Source organism: Terrapene carolina, unplaced genomic scaffold (genome assembly GCF_002925995.2).
Source record: "Terrapene carolina triunguis isolate 2854851 unplaced genomic scaffold, T_m_triunguis-2.0 Scaffold740, whole genome shotgun sequence".
NCBI lineage: Eukaryota > Metazoa > Chordata > Testudines > Emydidae > Terrapene > Terrapene triunguis.
In genome coordinates this window covers 1,530,937-1,551,052 of record NW_020665091.1, presented here as the reverse complement: position 1 = coordinate 1,551,052, position 20,116 = coordinate 1,530,937, and the positions used below count along the sequence as shown (strand labels likewise).

General features: G+C 46.7%; 2 protein-coding genes across 2 annotated transcripts in view; both read right to left on the bottom strand.

Annotated features, from left to right (window-relative positions):
• LOC112108610 overlaps positions 1 to 20,116 on the bottom strand; it is a 75,043-nt gene that overhangs the window by 27,836 nt on the left and 27,091 nt on the right. The window contains exons 7-12 of the mRNA XM_026660231.1: positions 16,782 to 16,863; positions 14,710 to 14,860; positions 13,220 to 13,413; positions 12,628 to 12,764; positions 11,999 to 12,021; positions 3,230 to 3,315 (exon numbers count right to left, since the gene is read on the bottom strand). Coding sequence (XP_026516016.1) covers positions 3,230 to 3,315; positions 11,999 to 12,021; positions 12,628 to 12,764; positions 13,220 to 13,413; positions 14,710 to 14,860; positions 16,782 to 16,863 — 673 coding nt within the window. The remainder of the gene's footprint in view (positions 1 to 3,229; positions 3,316 to 11,998; positions 12,022 to 12,627; positions 12,765 to 13,219; positions 13,414 to 14,709; positions 14,861 to 16,781; positions 16,864 to 20,116) is intronic.
• LOC112108611 (anionic trypsin-like) lies at positions 11,872 to 16,821 on the bottom strand. The gene is made up of 5 exons (XM_024202807.1): positions 16,782 to 16,821; positions 14,710 to 14,860; positions 13,160 to 13,413; positions 12,628 to 12,764; positions 11,872 to 12,021 (listed from the first exon to the last, which is right to left on the bottom strand). The coding sequence occupies exons 1-5, from the start codon at positions 16,819 to 16,821 to the stop codon at positions 11,872 to 11,874; spliced, it is 732 nt and encodes a 243-aa protein (XP_024058575.1).

Sequence of the window (20,116 nt, the reverse complement as noted above, 5' to 3'; positions counted from 1 at the left end):
ACCCTCGAGGAATTGAGAGTGGAGACATGGAAACAGATAGAGGCATACAGACAGAGAAAACCCCTTTGAGAATGTGGCATTCTGAGATGCAACATGCCCTGAGTTACTGATGATAAGCTCACATCATCTTATTCTCCCCTTAAAATGCTAGCATTAGTTTTGAAGCCACAGTATCTAGTATTTTCCTCTTCCTTGTAGGCACCTCTCTGCCATATGAGAAAACCCATAAGATGAGAAATTCCATGCTTCCCAAGGAGAGAGAGAAATTGTTCAAGGACACATGAGGTGAATAGCTAGGAGCAATGGGATGAAAATGAGCAAAACGAAACGTTGCCTGAATGGCAGGAAACATGACCTGATACCAAGGTTCTGGAATAGCATGAAATAGTCCACCCCAGGGAAGAAGTGTTGGAAACCTCATTACTTAAATCACGTAAAACTGGGATTGGACAAACCCCAAGGGAACGATTCTGCATGGGCCAAAATGTGGGGGAAAGGAACTAGGGGATGTACAAGATCTGACCTAGATATGATTTCCATCTCTACTTTTTTTAATTCTTCACCCTAAATTAGTTTTATGCTCCTCTTTATACTTTCTCTGAAATAAGAATATCCTTCCTGTAGATTTGGGGACAAGAGTGATGAGGACATACAACTCTGTCCTTGGTCTACTTGCTCAATAACATTTAGTCTAAAGGATAGGAGACTTCAGTAGAAGTCGTCTGGGACTTCATGTATTTTATTTGGGACACAGAAGTTGCCATATCAATGATCTGTGCAGTCTGGTCTCCAACACTGGCCAAGTCAGGTATCAGAGGAAGACTTAACCACTTCATTATGCATAAACAAACACATACATTTGCACAAGCATGCACAGGCACAATTTGTGTTCAGTAGTTTGCCCTTACTTAAGATTTGTGTATTGTTTTGAAAATATTGTATAAGTGACAAATTTAGGCAGGGAGCATTTCTAAAGCACCCACTATTATAGTACTAAGTTTCTCCCTGTTGGAACCCTTGCAATGAAGAGTTGTGTAGCAAAATCAAACAAATCACTGATCTTTTTGCAGCTCCACTATAATTACTGTTATCTCCTAATGGAGGAGTAGGCAACCTATGGCACACGTGCCAAAGGCAGCACGCGAGCTGATTTTCAGTGGCACTCACAATGCCCGGGTCCTGGCCACCGGTCCGGGGGGCTCTGCATTTTAATTTAATTTTAAATTAAGCTTCTTAAACATTTTAAAAACCTTATTTACTTTACATACAACAATAGTTTAGTTATATATTATAGACTTATAGAAAGAGACTTTCTAAAAATGTTAAACTGTATTACTGGCAAGCACAACCTTAAATTAGAGTGAATAAATGAAGACTCGGCACACCACTTCTGAATGGTTGCCGACCCTTGCCCTAATGAAATGGGTTCCATTATGGATGCTTTACAAGATCCCTGGAAACACCATACAGAATGAAAAGCCATAGGTTAAACATATTCTATGGGGGTGATTTTCGCTGTCCATTTCAGAGAGCCAGCACACCGCGCAGCTCACTGGGTCTGACTGGCTCCTGTAGAGGAACCATTTCTAGGGTATGTAGAAGTCAGTGGAGTTTTTATCTGACATGGAATCTGACTCAAAATGCTTGGCAGTTTTAATTTGGATTCCAAATCCTGGTGCTTTCTTTCAGCAATTAATATTAACCACAATAGTCAGTCCTTACCTAGTACAGTGAGATGAGTCCCCTCCGCGAAATTTAGCGTGCTGGCTGCAGAGCACAGTAGTAGGGGTCTGGTAGGAAACTGAACAGCTGCCTCCCCCTCCCCATAAGCAATACTGTGACTATGGGGGAGCTATGATCCCTTTTATTGTCCCCACCATCATAATTAGTGTTTTGTTTTACAAACTGTTTTCTGTTGTCTTCAAAGCTTCTGTGGTATATGTAAATGCTCAGTGTGCTCATCCGATCCTGCCCTCAAGGAATAGAGAGTGGAGACATGGAAACAGAGAGAGAAACAAAGACAAACAGACAGACAGAGAAGAGAAAGGAGGACAAAGAGAGAGGGAGAGAGAGAGAGATAAAAAGAAAGGCAAAGAAAGAGACAGAGCTAGAGAAGGATAAAACACAAAAAGACAAGGTAGGTGAGATAATATCTTTTATTGGAACAACTTCTGTTGGTGAGAGAGACAAGCTTTCAAGCTCCACAGAGCTCTTCTTCAGGCCTGGAACTAGACCTCTCTCACCAACAGAAGTTGGTCCAATAAAAGATATTACCTCTCCTCCTTTGTCACGCTAATATCCTGGGACCAACACAGCTGCAACAACACTGCAAAACACACAGAAAACATAGAAGGCCAGAGAAATGGGCAGACTAAGAATGAAACAGAGAGATTGAGACATACAGACACATAGAAAGAGAGAATCTGAAAGAAATCTATTGACACAGTAGCCTAGGAATAGTCTATTTTATATACCCACTTGCCAAGGTCAATGTTTTTTGATGGGTGAGTACATTATCATTGTTTTTTCCCTCCATCTTCATGGCAAGGCCAACTGGATAGAGACTGTGCCTTGAATAATTGTCTTGCCAGTTTTCCCTCATCTCCACTTGTGTGAATGCTACATGTCACTTGCATAAGGGAAACTTTTAAGCGTCCTTCAGGGGAATGGGGAGATAAATCATGACCTCTTACCTGTAACAGTGAGCACAGTGCCAGCTCCGAAGATAAGGGGAGAGGTATTAGAGCACAGCTGTAAACTGTCAAAATAAAACCCACAACTGCTAAAGTCTAGCCCAGCCCCCACTGCTTCCCAACTCAGGAAACTTTGTAGCGATCATGGCCAGATTGTATCACTGGAGACTGCAATCAGACTAATCTCTGGCATTCGACAGCAAAAGACAGGAGGCAAAGAGGAGCGTATGATTCTATAATGTCCTTCCTATCTCAAAACAGCCCCCAGAGAGGGTGAAAGAGAGGGACAAGAGAGAGGAACTGTGTGTGGGAGACACAGAGAGACAAAGAGAGAGAGGGAATAAGAACATTACAGAGAGAGGAAAATCAAGAAAAAGATAGAGTGACAGATATTCAGTCAGACATTTTATTGGGGTCAGTGAGAGAAGAAAGTTGTGGAGTGCAACAGTCCCAGAGATGACATCAGGCTTTGCTCTCCCTAGCCACTTCCCCCCCACCCCAGCCCACAGCCCAGGAGCCAGTAGCCTATTCCTTACCCAACACTGTGAGCCTGGTCCCGTCTCCGAAATACTGCTCTCGGTTGTTACACAGTGAGGCAGGAGAGTTGCAAAAACCACATGGACTGCGGACGAGTCCCCCACCCCAACCTCCTTACTCACTTCAGGAATGGCTGGAGAGAGCTGTTACTTCTTCCTTTCTCCTGTCATAGGACTCCCAGTGAGTGTTTATGTTATAATACATCTCAGCCCAGGGAGGATACGAGGAATGAATCACTGCAACTCCCCCCCCCCATCTCATTTTATCTTTTTTAGCCCCACATAATTGCTCTGTAGAGTGAGGAGATTGACCTAGTCCCATGGCTGAATCCAAAACTAATTAGACACACATATGGCTCAGAATACAACATGCAATAACACCAGCTAGGGTAAAAACACCAGGGCTATCAATCCACAGGCTCCAGGGCTTGTGTTGGCCATTGCTTGGTATCAGGCCTGCCACTATGATACCAGATGGCACTAGCAGCTACTTTATGGACAGGGTGGGGGTCACACATGCCTCTGAAGCATCTGGTATTAGCTGTGGGTCACTGGACTAGAAGGACCAGAGGCCTGTTCCAGTAAGTGGGACACAGGACTAGGTGAAGCATTGGTCAGGTCTCGTATGGCAATATCTTCACAATATCACAAACAACACACAACTCGGGCTTCTCTCTTACCTAGGACAGTGAGTTTGGTGCCATCGCCAAAGTATTGTCTTTCAGAGTTCACACCATTATGCAGCTGCAGGAAAACCTCCCTCCAAACACACTCTGCTGAACCCACCCTGCAATCTATCCCCCTCTTCACCATGCACCAACAGAAGGAGAAACCAAAGGCACAGCAAATTATAATGCCATTGAAATAAGAGATGGAAACCATCTGTTAGGTCACACCAAGTCCATACCTGCTGGGGGCCAATGCAGGACTGGTCCCTGCAATGTCTTCTCCAGGGCTCTATCTACTCCAGGTTTAAATGACTCAACTGATGGGAGACTCAGTCAGACTCACTGTAGGAAATACTTTCTAATATCCATCCAGAATCCTTCCCTTTGCTCGTGGTCATCCCGGTATCTCTCACCCCTTCCCCCATCTAAGTCTTATCTCACTTGATGTTTACACTCTGTTAAAACAAATATTGATTTATTTAAGGTTGGCGGGGGCCTTCCAGTCCATTCCCCTCTGTCAGGGCAGGACTGAGTACACTGTCCCTAAACCATCCCTAATAGATGGGCTTCTAGTCTCTGCCTTGATGTCTTGATCTCTAGAGGTAGTGATTCCACATCATTCCTTAGCAGCTTGTCCTATCCCCCAGGCTGTTCAGAGTTTCCTGAACACAGTAAGGATAAAGGGTCCTCAGCAAGCACCGAGGGGAGACCCTCTCTGCTCCATTAGTTTTTCTTCCCTGTCTTGACCAGAAATCTTCAAAGTGGACTTTGCAACAATCTAGGCTGCAGTCAATCTGGGTCCTACACCTTGAATTCCTTCAGGCCAGGTACCTGAGACTTACTCACATCTCATAAAGATGTATTAAACACTGAAAAATTACTATAGGACTCTTTGTCACTGTCCCTGTTGTGGAAATCACCATCAATAACCCATAATCCTTCTACATCCTCATTACAAGGGACTGGTGCAATCAAAAGACTGGTGCTAGCAAGTACATTGACCTGGGGAGAACTGTGTGCCAATGCCAACACAATGGTCATTTTTCAGGGTTATAAAGGCAGCCTTGTTTTGACCATCAAACTTGGGGATGTCCAAATCCAAATGGGGGGGCCTACATGGGAGTATCCCCCAAAAGCCTTTTATTGTGTTTGAACCACATGCATTAGACCTGGCTTTCTATTGTCAGTAAGCAGCACCTTCTCCTGGGATTTTTGGATTCTCATTGCACTAAGCTTTCCCATTGGGTAAATGATCCCTTCTGTGCCAAGGAGTCTACCCCATTTGGTCTGTTGTTAGGGGTCCTGTGTCCGAGTGGATGGAAAAAGAGCAACTGGGAATTAGAGCACAAGGCATCTGGGAGCACGGATTGTGATAAAACGGATCGTTTGTTTGTTGTTCTATTTTGTCTGTTAAAAATATCATGCATATTTGCTTGTCTTACCCTGTCACCCCAGACAAAACATGTATATGTTCAATCCCAAAGGGACCAGAGTTACTGAAGTTAATGGACTCTGGTTTGATCCCTATACACTGTTGTTTGTGCTGTTTAAAACATGATTGTAACTCAGTCCCCGCTGGACAGATGCGCTGATGCATGTGTTGGTTTTTAATGCTCTGTAGTCCCAGAATAACTAGCTCTCTAGGGGAATACTTACACCTTTGTGGATCAGAGAGATTTTTCAGAGGTTGTTATATTAATACAAATTTAGTATACACAAATATAGCACAGTCCCTCCCCCTTCCTAATTCTTTGCCAGGGCAGCCCCATTATCCACATACATTACATTCATTCAGCAACCCACAAGGAATTTTATGTCCTTACCTAGAACGGTGAGTTTAGTCCCTTCTCCGAAGTAGGCTTGGTAATTGACACGCTGGGAAAACACCAGCTCAATAACCAAAGGGGGACGTGGATGGGGGGGGGGGGGTTGTTCCCAAAATGGGAGATCTGGGATTTCAAGGGATTATAAAGAAAAATGGGATTTTCTTACCTAACACAGTGAGTTTTGTGCCTGTGCCAAAATAGACTTTATCGTTGGTCACAGTGACAAGGGGCTGCATCAGAAGCAGAAGAAAGGGACATGCTCCAGGTGATGTGGACAGACATAAGAGGTGTTTACTCTATCTAAAATCCCAGAAATATGAGGGCCACTCAGCCCCAGTTTAGTGATCATTGGCATAAAAACAGTCTGCATTGCTTCTGTGCAATACTCAGCATTCACTAGAGTACTGTTCGTTATTTATTGATCCTAGTATTGTTTTATTTATATTTCACACTCCAATTGCTCTACAGCCATTATCTAAACAGTCCTCACCTACCCCTGTGAGATCAATACATACTGTCCCCATTTTACAGATGGGGAAACTGAGTTGCCCAAGGTTATCAAGCAAGTCAGGGACAGTGCCAAGAACAGAACCTCTTGGTGACTAGTAGCTCCAGATTCCCAGTCCTGTGTTCCAAGGAGTAGGCAGCCATTCGCCCTGTAACTAGTGAGTGTACAATGGTCAATGAAGTAGTTACTTAATGGGACCTAGGAATAACTATAAACAGGTGCTTGCAGAGAGTGCGATGTTCTCACCTTTTTATCCCTGAATTAAAGCAAAGAGCTCCTGATTTCGTCTCCTCTGCTATCAGAGTGCCAAAGTCCTAGGAAGACCCTGATAGAACACTATGGGGTTTCCTAGTAGATTAAAGAAATCAACCCAAAGCCCCAAAGATAGTCCAGGAGGTTCAGTCACTGAGAGTCTAACCCCTGCCATCCCTGAGTTAATAATGAGGAGGGTCAAAGAGAAGCCTTAAGCCTGTCACTATGATCAGCCAAGCCCAAAGGATACAGGAAGCTGAACTGGAGAGTGAAAGATCCAATGGAGTTTTACACTTAAATCACTATTACCTCTGTGTTTTGCAGCTGACACAGCAAGTCACGTTTCTGTCAGGTCTCTGTTATGTTTTGGATTGTCTTTTTCTGGGAGGGTTTTCACATGAATAATGGGCCACTTATTGCAAGAGGTTATCACACCAGCAAAATATGAAGTCTCTCCCTTTTGCACTGACATGCATTTTAGGTATATCCCAGCTGAATCTGTTGTGCTCACAAATGTTTTAGCTCCAACCCAGGACTGGCTGTTCTACCAAATACTTCCCAGGTAGAATATGCAAGCAGAGCTGCTGATCTTTCTGTTGCATCCCCGATAGAGTGGAGCCAAATGCTCTCGGTATGTCCCAGCCAGGTAGAACACGTGCTGTGCTGCAGTCTTCTAGATATATCAGACCCAGGTGGAAAGTGCCTGCTGTGCTGTAGAATGGCCTAAGTATGTCCCAGATGCAATCCACATGCCTCGCTACTGCACATTCTAGGCACAGTCCAGGTAGAATGTGCTGCATACTGCGCTATATCTGTCCTGGCACACTCTCAAATGGGATACCCCCCAGGGAGGTTTTTGTAAAGGCCTCCCTAGGGAATGTATCACCGTGGGCCCCCTGTCCCCACGACGTTACAATCTCATACAAAAACAATCCTACCCAAGGCTCCACCCCTCCATGACGTCAGCCAATCACCATCAGAGAGCTTCTCCAAAACCACAATCTATTTCCTCAGCTGCTCCGTGACTGTGTGTGTGTGTGTGTGTGTGTGTGTAAAAAGGAAGGATTATGTCTAACTGTAGCCATCTCTTCATAACACATATTTTTAGCAGAAGCCTTATTCCATGGCTAGAATAAGTCAGCGGCAAGCTTTTTTGTTAGTGAGCTGTTTTCAGAGACAGCTTTTTTCTACCTCCACAGCATTCTGCATGTTCCATTCGCACCCCTCTGTCCCTCGGCCTTTCCCATTCCCTGTGAGATCGGCAACCCATGTTCAAATCCAACGTAGACCTGTTAGCACTGAGCCATGAGGCCCTGTGTGCACCTGCCAAATTGGAGCCTTTATTCACAGCTTTTCCTGAGCCTTGATATTTTCTCTGAAAATCTGGCTGGGTTGTACTCGTTTATGCCCAGAGTGTGAGCACAGTGCTAGAGAGACGAGCTAGATTGACAGTCCCTGGAGTCTGAGGCTTCTGTTTATCCTTGGAATGGCAAACCTCTGAGTGGCATACCATAGACAGTGGCAATGCAGGTTTCTTTCACGCACTATGTGTTGCAATCCTACCCTGAAGAGATCTCATCCGGGAACATGAAGAGAGCTGAGCCGCCGTGGCCCATTCAGTCCTTCACTTCTTTGCTGAGACTATCAGTAACGGGGTCAAGCAACAGAGATGATGGTCGATTCTGTGAAGCACCACCGTTATATAGATGTTCTCAGTGGGCATGAGGTCAGGTCACATGACATCCTGTTTACCTACATCACACATAAAGTTGAGCCCTTCCCCAGAGGCTTGTTTACAGGGCAGTTGTGGTGCATCCCAGGAAGGAAGATGTCATGTCAGCTAAATCTAAAACCTGCACACACTGAGCCAGCCAAGGGAAGGAGTAGACACATGAAAAAGCTCTAACAGAATCATCCAGTAGGGGGCATACCCCAACCCCCAAAGCCAGTCCAGCCCTTTTACCTATAGGACCAGCTCTTCTCAGGCAGCCAGCACTAGGAAGCGATACACACACACAAGAAACCCTGACATAGACTATTCAGCAGGGAACAGCTGGTAAGGCCTCAGCAGGTTTGCAGAGGAAAGAGGGGCTAGCAGCAGTACTTAGCATCAGGGCAGGGGGGTCCAGCTGGGCATTTGGTATGCTGGCGAAATGCAGTGCTTAAAGAGAGAGTGTGTATGGGGGGGTGCGCGCACAGGCGGTGTCACAAGGGGGTCACAGATTTGCCCCCCATAAAGGAAGAAAGAAAGCTGGGTTGTTAAGGGGCACACCTTAACAGTCTTACCAAACCTGCCATTCCCATGGTTTTTTCAGACCACTTTAAGCACTGGCTGGATGACCGCTACGTGTGCGTCTCTACAGTAATGAAGGGTTTTCAGCACTAGTGAAATGTAAGCACCTCTGCAGCAGCAAATGTTCTGCACCACCAAAGCTATGTGCTTCTGCACACTTGGGGGCCACTAACCTGTGGGAACAATTGTGTGTGTGTGTGTGTGTTTGCCTTTTCAAAGTGGATTACATTAAAAAACTATTATTTTGGGACATTATCTAACTGCCCATTTGTCACTGTCTCGTCTCTGGAAAGTGTGTAATGTATCTCTTTGCCTTTCTGTCTCTCTAGATATTAATACAGGGACCATTATCACAATAGCGAAGTCTCTATAAAATTAGGCTTTGATTTTACCTTCTCTGTACTACTATTACTTTATTATTAATAATAACTATTATTATATAAAGAGGCATTTGCATGATTTGTATTCAGAGCCCCAGTCATGCCCCAGGACTGCATTGTGCCAGGTGCTGTACAAACACAGAACAAAAAGACAGTGCCTTCCCTAGGGAGCTTACAATCTAAGTGTAAACCAAGAGAAAACAGATGGCTACAGTAAGTACAAGGAAACTATGAAACAATATTGGTCAGCATGACAGGCTGTGGTTTCTGCACAGTAGCAGCCTAACTGTTGTCAAGTTTTTTGTGGTCAGGGCAAAGGAGAGTTTTCAGGATAATAATGAACTGACTTTGTGGCTGTTAATGTCCTTAATGTCACTAATGAGCCCCAGCCCACAAGCTACCTGTCCTGTGAGATGGAGATCCTTTGGTCAATAACTTTGCTCCCTTTGTTTCTATTTAACTTTGTATCATGATTCCTGTGAATGATGTTGGCGCCTCACTTGGATGTTAACTTTAAGAGGTAATTCTCCAGAACACCAGCAGAGGGAAACCGTTCTCCACTTTGGGTTTGAAATTGGAAAGGTTTCAGATTGTATGTGTGATAGTCAGAGGTACAGGAGTGCAAGTGTATCCATAGGCACAGGAACTAGGGGTGCAGGGGCTGCAGCACCCCCAGGTTTTGTACGGGGTCCAGGCCACCGGCCCCATGTCCAGGGTCCCAACGCTGCCAGCCCTGCGCCTGGGGCTCCGCTGCTGGCCCCTCAGCCTCCTTACCCCTGTCCATGCTTCCCCCCTCTCCCAGAGCCATGGCCCGGTTCTGGTCCCAGCTTTGGGGAGAGGAGGCACAGACAGGGGCAAGGGGTGTATGACAAAAAGTTTGGGGACCACTGGCTTTCAGCACCCCCACTGTAAAAAGTGTTCCAGAGCTACTGAGTGTATCCTGCATGAATTCAAAAAGGAGACAGGGAGAGAGACAGCTTAAATCTATTTCAATGAGGCAAAAGGACCACACATACACAAATAAATGTGACAAAACTGAGCAAAGGGGAAACATTTCTGGAAATATTTTCTAACAGATCTGTTAGATTGGGGAATGGTCTTCCAGGGAAGTGGTGGCCCCATCACTCAAGTCCTTTAGAGCAGCACTGGACTCAGCACTAGAGAATACACTCTATAGAACAGGGGTCAGCAACCTTTCAGAAGTGGTGTGCCGAGTCTTCACTTATTCACTTTAACTTAAGGTTTCGCGTGCCGGTAATACATTTTAACATTGTTTAGAAGGTCTCTCTCTCTATAAGTCTATATTATAACACAAAACTATTGTTGTATGTAAAGTAAACAAGGTTTTCAAAATGTTTAAGAAGCTTAATTTAAAATTAAATTAAAATGCTGATCTTACGCCGCCGGCCCACTCAGCCCACGGCTGGCCTGGGGTTCCGTTCACCTAGTTCAGCAGCGGGTTGAGCGGGGCCTGCAGGACCCCGGCTGGCAAGGGGCCAGCAGCCAGGACCCCACACTGGGGTGCAGGAGCTCCTATTTGGTGCTCAGGATGGGGGTGGGGATGGTGCAGGAGTCAGGGCATGGGGGGGGGCTGGGTATGTGTGGGGGGTGCAGGGCAGAGGGGTGTGTGGGGGTTCAGGGCAAGGACCCCAGACTGGGGGTGCAGGTGGGAATGGGAGGGGTGCAAGAGTCAGGGCATGGCGAGGCTGGGTATGTGTGTGGGGTGCAGAGGGCTGGGTGTGTGTGGGGGGTGCTAAGGTCAGAACAGGGGCTGGAGGTGTTTGAGGGGGTGCAGGGCAGAGGTGCTCAGCTTGTGCTCATGGCAGGGGGCTGGAGGGAACATGCCCCATCCCCACCACTTCTCTGCCTCCTCCCCCAAGCAGTGAGCAGGCTGAGGCTCAGCTCAGCTCCCACACCCAAAGGCGATCAGCTGATTGGTGGCAGGGAGAGGGGCAGGAAAGCACCATGCTGGGGGAAGAAGCGGGGAGGGGGGGAGAAAAAAAAGAGAAGAGAAGAGCTTGGTTGCCGGCATGACCAAGCTTCTACCTCCTGCCCCCGCCGGAGAAATCGGTGGGCGGGGGGGGGCGCTGAGTGGGGCTAGGACCCCAGCAAGCAGCGTGCCATAAAAAAAAAATCAGCTCATGTGCCATCTTTGGCACACGTGCCGCAGGTTGCCAACCCCTGCTATAGAACAATCTTGTACTGTCGAGAGAGAGGGGCCTGTTCTGTTGCTGCCTGTGTTTTGCCTCCTATTGTGGATCAGTCTTTAGGGCTATCAGTCACCACTTTGCACAAACTACTAAGTCTAATTTTAAAAGACCCATGAACCATTTTGTATGTTTAGAGAAGTCCTGGCCATAGTCCATCCTGAATAAACACAACCTCCCTAAATTTCCCCCAGCAGGTACAACTGGATCCACTATCCTGCCTCACATCCTGAGCTAGTTTGTAATGCAGAGTATTGCTGTGTTTCACTCAAAGATGGATCACTTCAGTGCTGGGGCAGTGATCCCATTATGCACCATCTATACGGCACTTTAGCAATGAGTGCTAGGGAACAGTAAGGTGTTATGAAAAACCTTGAGGAAAAACACTGGCACCAAGAAAGCACTTGCTACAGCTAATATAGCTTTATTTGCGCTATGTTGTTTTCAAAGATGAATTAAAGGGGGAGGGAAGGAAAGGTCACCAGGAAACCAGCAGCAGATGGAGGTCTCAGTTGGCAGCAATGGTCTCCTTGATCCAGTCAACATAGTTGCAGACTTTGGTGTAGACTCCAGGGTAACCCTGCAGAGCACAGCCGATCCCCCAGGACACAACTCCTTGGAGCTCACCACCGCACACGACTGGGCCACCAGAATCGCCCTGTGAGGGAAAGGATTTGGGTGTTACAGACACGAGTTAATTCAGGCAGAGGAATTTATTCAGCTAATTGGGAAAGGTTTCAACTAGCTGCGGGTGAATCTTGAAAGCACTAGGTAAGGAGCAGCAGAGTCCATATACTCTGATATGTCTGATGGGCAGGGAATAGGGGATAGCCCAAAAATCCCAGTTTCCTTTGTTAACCATCATGCACCTAACACCCATCAGCAGTGCCTGGAACTACAATGCTAATTGTGGTAAAAAGCCTAATATATCCAAATCTGCTGATCTGAGACTGTATTGAAAGCAAACACCTGCCTCTGTCCTTGTTTTGTCCATCCTGTTCATCCCCACCCCCTATCAGAGACTGAATTGCATCTATAACCCAGAGGTTGAAATGCCCTGAAGTTCACAGCTTGATCCCTTGAGCCATCCAGTTCACACCCCCAAACACACCCTCCAAACTCCTGAGCACATTCTTTTCCTCATCACATCTTGTGGTTAATTCTCTGCAGGTTCTCAAAGTTCTGGCACTAAGGCTGGAACAGGAGGGACAAGAGCAGCTGATCCCTATCTCTGCAGACCAAGAGAAAATGAAAGGCAGCTCACCTGGCAGGAGTCTTTGCCACCCTCCAGGAATCCCACGCAGATCATGTTTGTAGTGATTTGTCCTGGGTAAGCACCACTGCACTCAGCGTCAGTCAGGACTGGAGCATCCAGACACTGGAGAAGCTCGGGGTAGTTAGCTGCCAACAGAGAGGGGAGAACACTAAGATTCATCTTAGAAAGCAGACAGGCCAATTAATACAAAGACTGGTAGATTTCTGGGCTAGAGAATCCAATAAAGAGGGCAGTAAGAACTACCGTACCATCTGTGAGGAGGACCTCAATGACTAGAATAGAACAGGGGTTATTTCAGGGAAGGACTGAGGGGCATTGGCAGAGCTGTGTGGGGAGCCCAGGACTGGAATAGCAGGGGGGACTGCTAGTAAGGAGAGAGGGTAATTGGCAGAGCTGAGCGTGTGGACCCAAAGATTGCAAGTGCAAAAAGCTGCAGGTCAAGACTGAGATGTATCTGGGTCCCATAACTGTAATAAGATAAGTGGGCTGTGTGTCATGTGTGAAGCACATTCATACTCACTGCCACTGCTGAGGGTGTTTCCCCACCCAGAAATCAAGCACGTAGTCCCAGCAGCCACACAGGCAGAAGGAAGAGAGATTGCTGTGACACGGGAGTTCAAGGCAGCTGGGGTATCCAGCTTGATCAGCATAATGTCATTATCCAGGAGCCACGAATTGTATTTGGGGTGGCGGATTACTTTAGCGGAGTTGATGAACTGCTCGTCCCCTTCCAACACATCGATGTTGTATTCCCCGAGCCTCACCTGGATGCGGCTGCAAAAAAAAAATCAACCAGGCAACATGGAGGACAGTTAACCACAAATAGCATAAGATGTGACCACTAGGTGGCACTACATAGTTCAGTGCACTGTGTAGTGATGACATTCAAATTCTGTCATAGATCACAAGTGAAATAATTGTGACTGGCTTTCATAATAGTCTTCGTACTGAAATCAAAGCAAGGGGCCATCAAGTTTGGTATCCCATCTGCAACAGGGGCACAAGCTAGATGCTTCAGCGTAAGGTCTTAAATCCTCCCAGTGAGCCTAATTATGTAAGAGCATACCAGGAAGAGGAATTTTGATGCTTGATCCCAAATGGGGAGTGACAGATGTCCAGAAGCAGGAGGACTGATTCTTACTCTGGTTGAATATTTGTTTACATGACACAGTAACAGTGAAATTCACAAGCTCTGTCAGGTCTAATAATAAAAGATAGAGATGGGAATTCCATACCTGTCCAGTAGATCTCCAGCTGTAGCCCAGGGTGAAAAGAATGAAAGGTTCTGAGAACCCATTTGTGGGGTGTGTACAGGAGAGGACCCTTCACTTGTGAAATGCTCTGCAGAATGAATATGCTGGAGAACACCTGATCTAAACCATCCCCCAGAGTCAGCTCAGGATGGTCCTTACAGCATGCAACCAGCTAAGCTCTCCAGATCCTTCCTGAACCCAGGAATGGTGGCTGGTTTAGTTTCTTTAGTGTTGTGGGAGTAGCAATAACATATTACGTTGCATTAGCAAACTTTCATCCCAAGGTCAATTACGTCCCTGAAGGTGGATCCAGTTCTGTCCTCAGCCAGTATGAACTGCAATGGCAATTGCATCTGGATACTGAAGGGCAGAACTAGGCTCTGTATAGAAAGTATATATAGGGATCACGTCACCCCTTCCACAGATATATAGCCACCTCTAGGGAAGCATGGGGCAGCTGTCTAGCAGTACCTAGCAGAGTTAGTTAACACTTTAGGTCAGGAAATGCAGAAGAATGGATCCAATTGAAAATTCTGGGGGAATTAAAGGAGAACAGAAAGTAATTAACAATTTTGGAAATTGGCCTGGACAGATGGACTGTCAACCCTACTACAGAGAAGAGTGTTGTGGGAACTTTCATGGTGGTCAGAAACACTTCCTGATACCATGCTTGGGCACTGGGATGTCACCCTGCAACATGGATTTTCCTTTATTGCTCTGCTATCCACATACTGGGCAGGTCTGATTAGATCTGACAAGATCTCAGCCAGAGGCTGCATGGCCACAGGCAATATGTAATGCATTAACCTTCACTCACGATTTGTAGCAGTGAGCAGCTGACACGACCCATTGGTTGTTGATGAGAGAGCCCCCGCAGAAGTGGTACCCAGAGTTCAGGGACACTTGGTAGGGGACAGAGCAGGTGTAGCCCCCCACGATTTTGTCATCATCATCAACAGGGACAGCAACTGAAGGAAATGGGGAAATCAGGTGTTAAAAAAATAACTTGGAACCCAGTGACTTGAAATGCAGCAGCTAATGAGCAGCAAATTATTTAACCATACCCTTAAAAGCTTTGGCTTACAGGAGTCTTCTCCACATCTCTTGAAGCCCTGCCCTCCTCAAATTTTCCATGTTTCATGCTCACCACCCTCGAAGGCATGGGTGGGCAAACTTTTTGCCCCACATCTGGGTGGGGAAATTGTATGCAAGGCCATGAATGTTGGGCTGGGGCAGGGGGTTGCGGTGCAGGAAGGGGTGCAGGGCACAGGTTTAGGCTCCAGCCTGGCACCCCTTACATCAAGCAGCTCTGGGGTGGCAGTGGCACACAGCAGGGCTAAGGCAGGCTCCCTGCCTGCCCTGGCCCCATGCTGCTTCCAGAAGCGGCCAGCATGTCCGGCAGTGGCTCCTGGGGGTAGGGAGGGGCAGGTGGCTATGCCGTGCACTGCCCTCACCTGCAGTACCACCCCTGAAGCTCCCATTGACCACGGATCCCCATTCCCAGCCAATGGGAGCTGCAGGGGGCAGTGCCTACAGGAGAGGGCTGTGCACAGAGCCCTATGGCCGCACCCCCGCCCCACAGGGGCTGCGGGGACATGGTGCCGGCCTCTTCCAGGAGTGGCATGGGGCCAGGGCAGGCAGGCAGCCTGCCTTAGCCCCACTGCGCCACAGGGCTGCCAATCCCACAGGCCAGATTGAAAGGCCTCACTGGCCAGATCCAGCCCACGGGCCATAGTTTACCCTCCCTTGCTTTAAGGCATGAGGCTGTAACAACTATACTGGTTCTGGAAGAAAGCAAGTTTGGTCTCACCAACTCTGTTCCTTCATTGCCCAGTAAAATAATGATGGGGATTTCTCTCAGATCTCAAACCCTGAAAGATCTTAAAGTGTTATATATAAAAAAAAAAAAAATAGAGAGAGTTTGTAAAAGTGACAAGATGGCTAATGTAGTATGGTGGGTCCTGCGCTTTTCTTGGGAGGGGGCTAAGATGCAACCCCTTGCTCCTGTTCTTGGGGCACTGAGGGCCCTGCTAGTGGCCCACAAACATGGTAAAGGAAGGAAGCGGGGAGGTCTGGGTTTGCTCCTTACTCTGAGCCCCAGCCCCTCTCAACCCCTGTGTATTCTTACCCTCTTCAGTGGGGTACCTTCAGTCCTTAAATGCTGGGGCAGGGTCTCCCTTACTCTGATTTGCTGATCTTTCAAGTCTTACAGCGCACCTCCAAGCTCCAGTCCTCTCTCCTTCTCCCCTGACTGCCTGAAGCAGGGGGGTTTATTAGGTTGCTAACAGGGCCTTAATTGACTACAGGTGCTCCAATTAACATGTAGCAACCCTCCCTAGTCTAGAGGGAACCACACCTTAATTAGCCTAGGGCTTATATACTTCCCCTCGACCACTCTCCCACTGCTTCCGGGCCCTCTTGTATCACAATATATATATATATATATAAGAATTACTTCACCCACCACTAAAGGACTGCCACAGCGGGCATGGAACATGATAGCTGTTTAACAGTGAACAGAAACAATACACATCAGTTTAGGGCAAGAAATGAAGAAGAATGTCAAGAACAATTGAAACTGCTACTGGAATTTTTTGTTTCATTGCAAGGAGACAGAAGTACACAGAGAAAAGACAGAGAGAGAGAGAAAGAGAGAAGCAAATGCAGAGAAAAACCGTGTCTCAGAGAGGGAGCAGAAATTTAGAAGTCTGAAGGGGGCAGAAAAAGGGAGAGAAGCAGAAAGGGAGACAGAAGGGACAGACTGAAAGAGAGACAGAGAGATAGGGAAACCTAAAGAAAAGGGGAAAGCAGTAGGTTTGTGGTAGAGCACCGATGATCCCTGGAGAGCATCAGAGGATCAGGAGAATTAAACTGCTTTGGAAAACTCACCTGCTGCTCCTAAGCAGGCAAGAATCAGGAGAAACTTCATGGTGTCGCTGTTAGTGAGCACTGTTAGCTGTGACAGGTTTTGCTGAAGAAATCACCCCACTTTATACCTCTCAGAGAGTGTTATCTCCCCAACCCAAGGTCCACCAGGTTCTCACTTCCCAGGGTCTTACATCAGTTCAGACAAATATAGTTACCTTATCGAGCTAAAAAAGTAATAAAGTGACTGCAGGTGCCACAGAGACTGGAACAAGCATTTCCTGAAATTAAAAGAGCAAATGTCCAACTCTATACAGCCCTGCTGATGTGCCTTAATCCTACCTTGCACACCCCTGCTAGTCCAGTGCTGGGCTCCCCACACAGCTCTGCCAATGCCCCTCAGTTCTGCCCTGAAACCTCGTGCTATGCCAGTCCTGGGCTCCTGTGATGAATGCGAAAATTGTTGGCAATATTTTTATGGTCCATAGATGTAGCTTGGTTTCCCTGTGAGCTTTGTATTGCCGTACACTGAGTGTAAAGGGAAGCAATGGGTGTTTGAATCACTTTAGCTGCATGGATGGAGACCAGAGTCATTAACATGAACTACATATGACCTAAAAATGTAAATGCAGGACCTGGAGGAGACAATGGAAGAGCCGGTGACCAGAATTTTAGCATCTAGCAACTGAGAGTCCAAGGCTGGGTGGCCATGTGAACTCAGTGTGGCTTGTAGCAGGAGGACAATAGACAAAGTATGTCAGGAGCTCGGGCTAAGAAGAGGGTTCACAGACAAACAGTGGGAAATTTGGGACAGGCAAAGAGAAAAAGGGCTGGGAGAGAGTGAAGATAGAGCTCAGGAAGAAAAAGGGCATGGCAAAGCCCTGGCTTCCACTGCTATGAACGCTGTCTTAAGCCTGCCTCTCTCATGCTAACATGAAGAGTTTCAGTGCTGTATTCCAGGTGGCTAAAAAGGTTATGTTATTGTCAAAAGAGTGCCTGGTGTTGCTGCAGATACTTACTGACGAGCATTACACCCTGAAAGAGGGGAAAAGTCTCTCACAGGAGTCTGGCTCAGCTAGACTTGCTGCAGAGAGACACACAGAGAGACAGGGTTTGCTGGCATCTGAAGACCCTGTTTCGGAGTCATGGAGGCTATGGGCCTGCCCTTCTGGAACACTGTGGATCCTTGGGATTCAGATCACTAAAGGGGTTACTCCCAGGAGACTGGTTAAAGACCATGGCATAGTGCAGAACCTTTGTATACATTGCAGTTCCCCACACCATTCTGCCAATGACCCTCAGTCCTTCCCTGCAGGACCTCTTGCCATCTGAGCCATGGGGCTTGTAGCAACTTGCCTGGTACTTGGAGGGAGGAGCACAAGTTGTCAGGAAGTCAGTCTGTGTGAACATGGCTGGAATGCTAGCTGCAGCATCTCTGTAAATAGTTCTCTTAATAAAGAGCCCATTTAGTTTTACAAGCATGGAGTCCTTTTATGTTTTTGCCCAGCACATGGTATATGAAACAGGGTCCCCCACAACTCCTTTAAAGAATCTGAATTCTGACCTGCAACACCCCCTGTTAAGTTAATTATCACTTGCAGTGTGTTTGGCTATTCCAGTCATATGAACCTGCAGAACTCTGCTAAAGCCACTCTGTGCTGACCCTGCTCTTTAAAACCCATCTTGGGCCTCTCTTGCACAGTCGCTGCAAAATCCTGCGGTAGAGGTTTTCTGATGTTCACAAATGAGAGACTCATATGAGACTCAACAAGCTCATTTCATTTTTAATCTCAGATGTGTCAAGTATCAGAGGGGTAGCCATGTTAGTCTGAATCTGTAAAAAGCAACAGAGGGTCCTGTGGCACCTTTAAGACTAACAGAAGTATTGGAGCATAAGCTTGCGTCTGATGAAGTGGGCATTCACCCACGAACGCTTATGCTCCAATACTTCTGTTAGTCTTAAAGGTGCCACAGGACCTTCAGATACCATGTGAAGTCTCATCCAAAGAGGCAAATATGCAGTGAATGGTTCCCATTTGTCTCCCCACCCCCACCTCAAGTCCACAGTGATTACTTTTGCATGAGTCAAGCAATGTTACCTAGTTGGAGCAGGAGATTGGGAGTCAGTCACTATTCCCAGCTCTGTCACTGAATTGCTGTGTGTTATTTGTCAGATTTGTCTGTGCCTCAAATTTCCTCCCTTCTAATAATGCCCATCTCAGACGTGTGTTGTAAGGCTCAATTAATGCATGTAGAGCAGTTTGAGAAAGATGTTTTGTAAATGAAAGAGTTAACCTTGCATAAAGCCAGGTAGGGCAAATGAGGTGAAGGAAAATTTCCATACACCAAACCTGACTTTCCATATTAAAGTACAAACTAAACAGCAAGGTCAGAGATTAACAGACATTTCTTCTGAAGAGCAGAAGGGAGAAGTGAACTTGAATAACTATCTTTCCAGCACTTCCAAATTCCCCCTAGCTGGGCTTCACCCCCCAACCTCCAATAGCACCATTATGCCTTTAGGGGGTCAATGTGCAGGCACAGGAGCAAGAGCCACCCTCCTCTTAAGTGACAGGTCTTCAGCACTCCCCAAGCCTGGTGAGATGGGGTTTGTAGCAGCATCATTTGCACACTGCTGATCAACATTGGTCCTGCCCCTTCTGTGCCCTGCTGCTCTCCATGCCTCCTTCTGCCACATTTCCATGCACAAAGAATGAAATGCACCATTTGTGAAGCTCTTAGATTCTGTGGAGATAAGAGCTGTAGGAAAGCCCATGAAGAAATTCAGAATGCTGTTTTCAATGCAGGCTTTGATAAAAAAGGCAGGTGCTACCTAGTGAATGATGACGATAAAAAGAAAAGTTGAACAGCTGCCTCATTCCCTGAGCACCATCCATTCTGTGGCACGGATTGTGTGGAAAAATAGCATGTGATCATGTAATCACTGCATCACAATATATGTATCATAGTGCATACATACAAGGGGCTGAATTGAGGCTGCACAGGCAACTGTAATTCAAGCATTTCTCAGCTTTAGAATTTTTAACATTTTTTGTATGAAATTATTTATATAATTTTCTATCTTATTCTCTGTGGAGTTGACCAACACTACCACGTGGATGTAAGGGTGTCCATGAGAGATAAAGCACCTGGATGAGATACAGCGGGCTGAAATTTAACCCAGGTGAGATGGAAGTGAAGCTGAGAAACAATTTGAGGAGCCTGAAAAACCCATAATTGGGCCCTTCATTGAGGGCATCTGTCCAAAGGCTAGTCTTGTCCCTCTTCTTTGGGAACCAAGTGGTCCAGGAACAACTCTCCCCCTGTGGAGAGACCCCCCCGCAGTGTAGACCAGGCCT

Excerpts from the sequence above, each read along its gene's own strand:
- LOC112108611 (XM_024202807.1), bottom strand. The coding sequence starts at position 16,821 with ATGAAGTTTCTCCTGATTCTTGCCTGCTTAGGAGCAGCAG. Across the intron at positions 12,765-13,159 it reads AAACACCCTCAGCAGTGGCA|CTAACTACCCCGAGCTTCTC; the intron begins GTGAGTATGAAT and ends CTCTGTTGGCAG. Across the intron at positions 12,022-12,627 it reads GTGGCAAAGACTCCTGCCAG|GGCGATTCTGGTGGCCCAGT; the intron begins GTGAGCTGCCTT and ends TTTCCCTCACAG.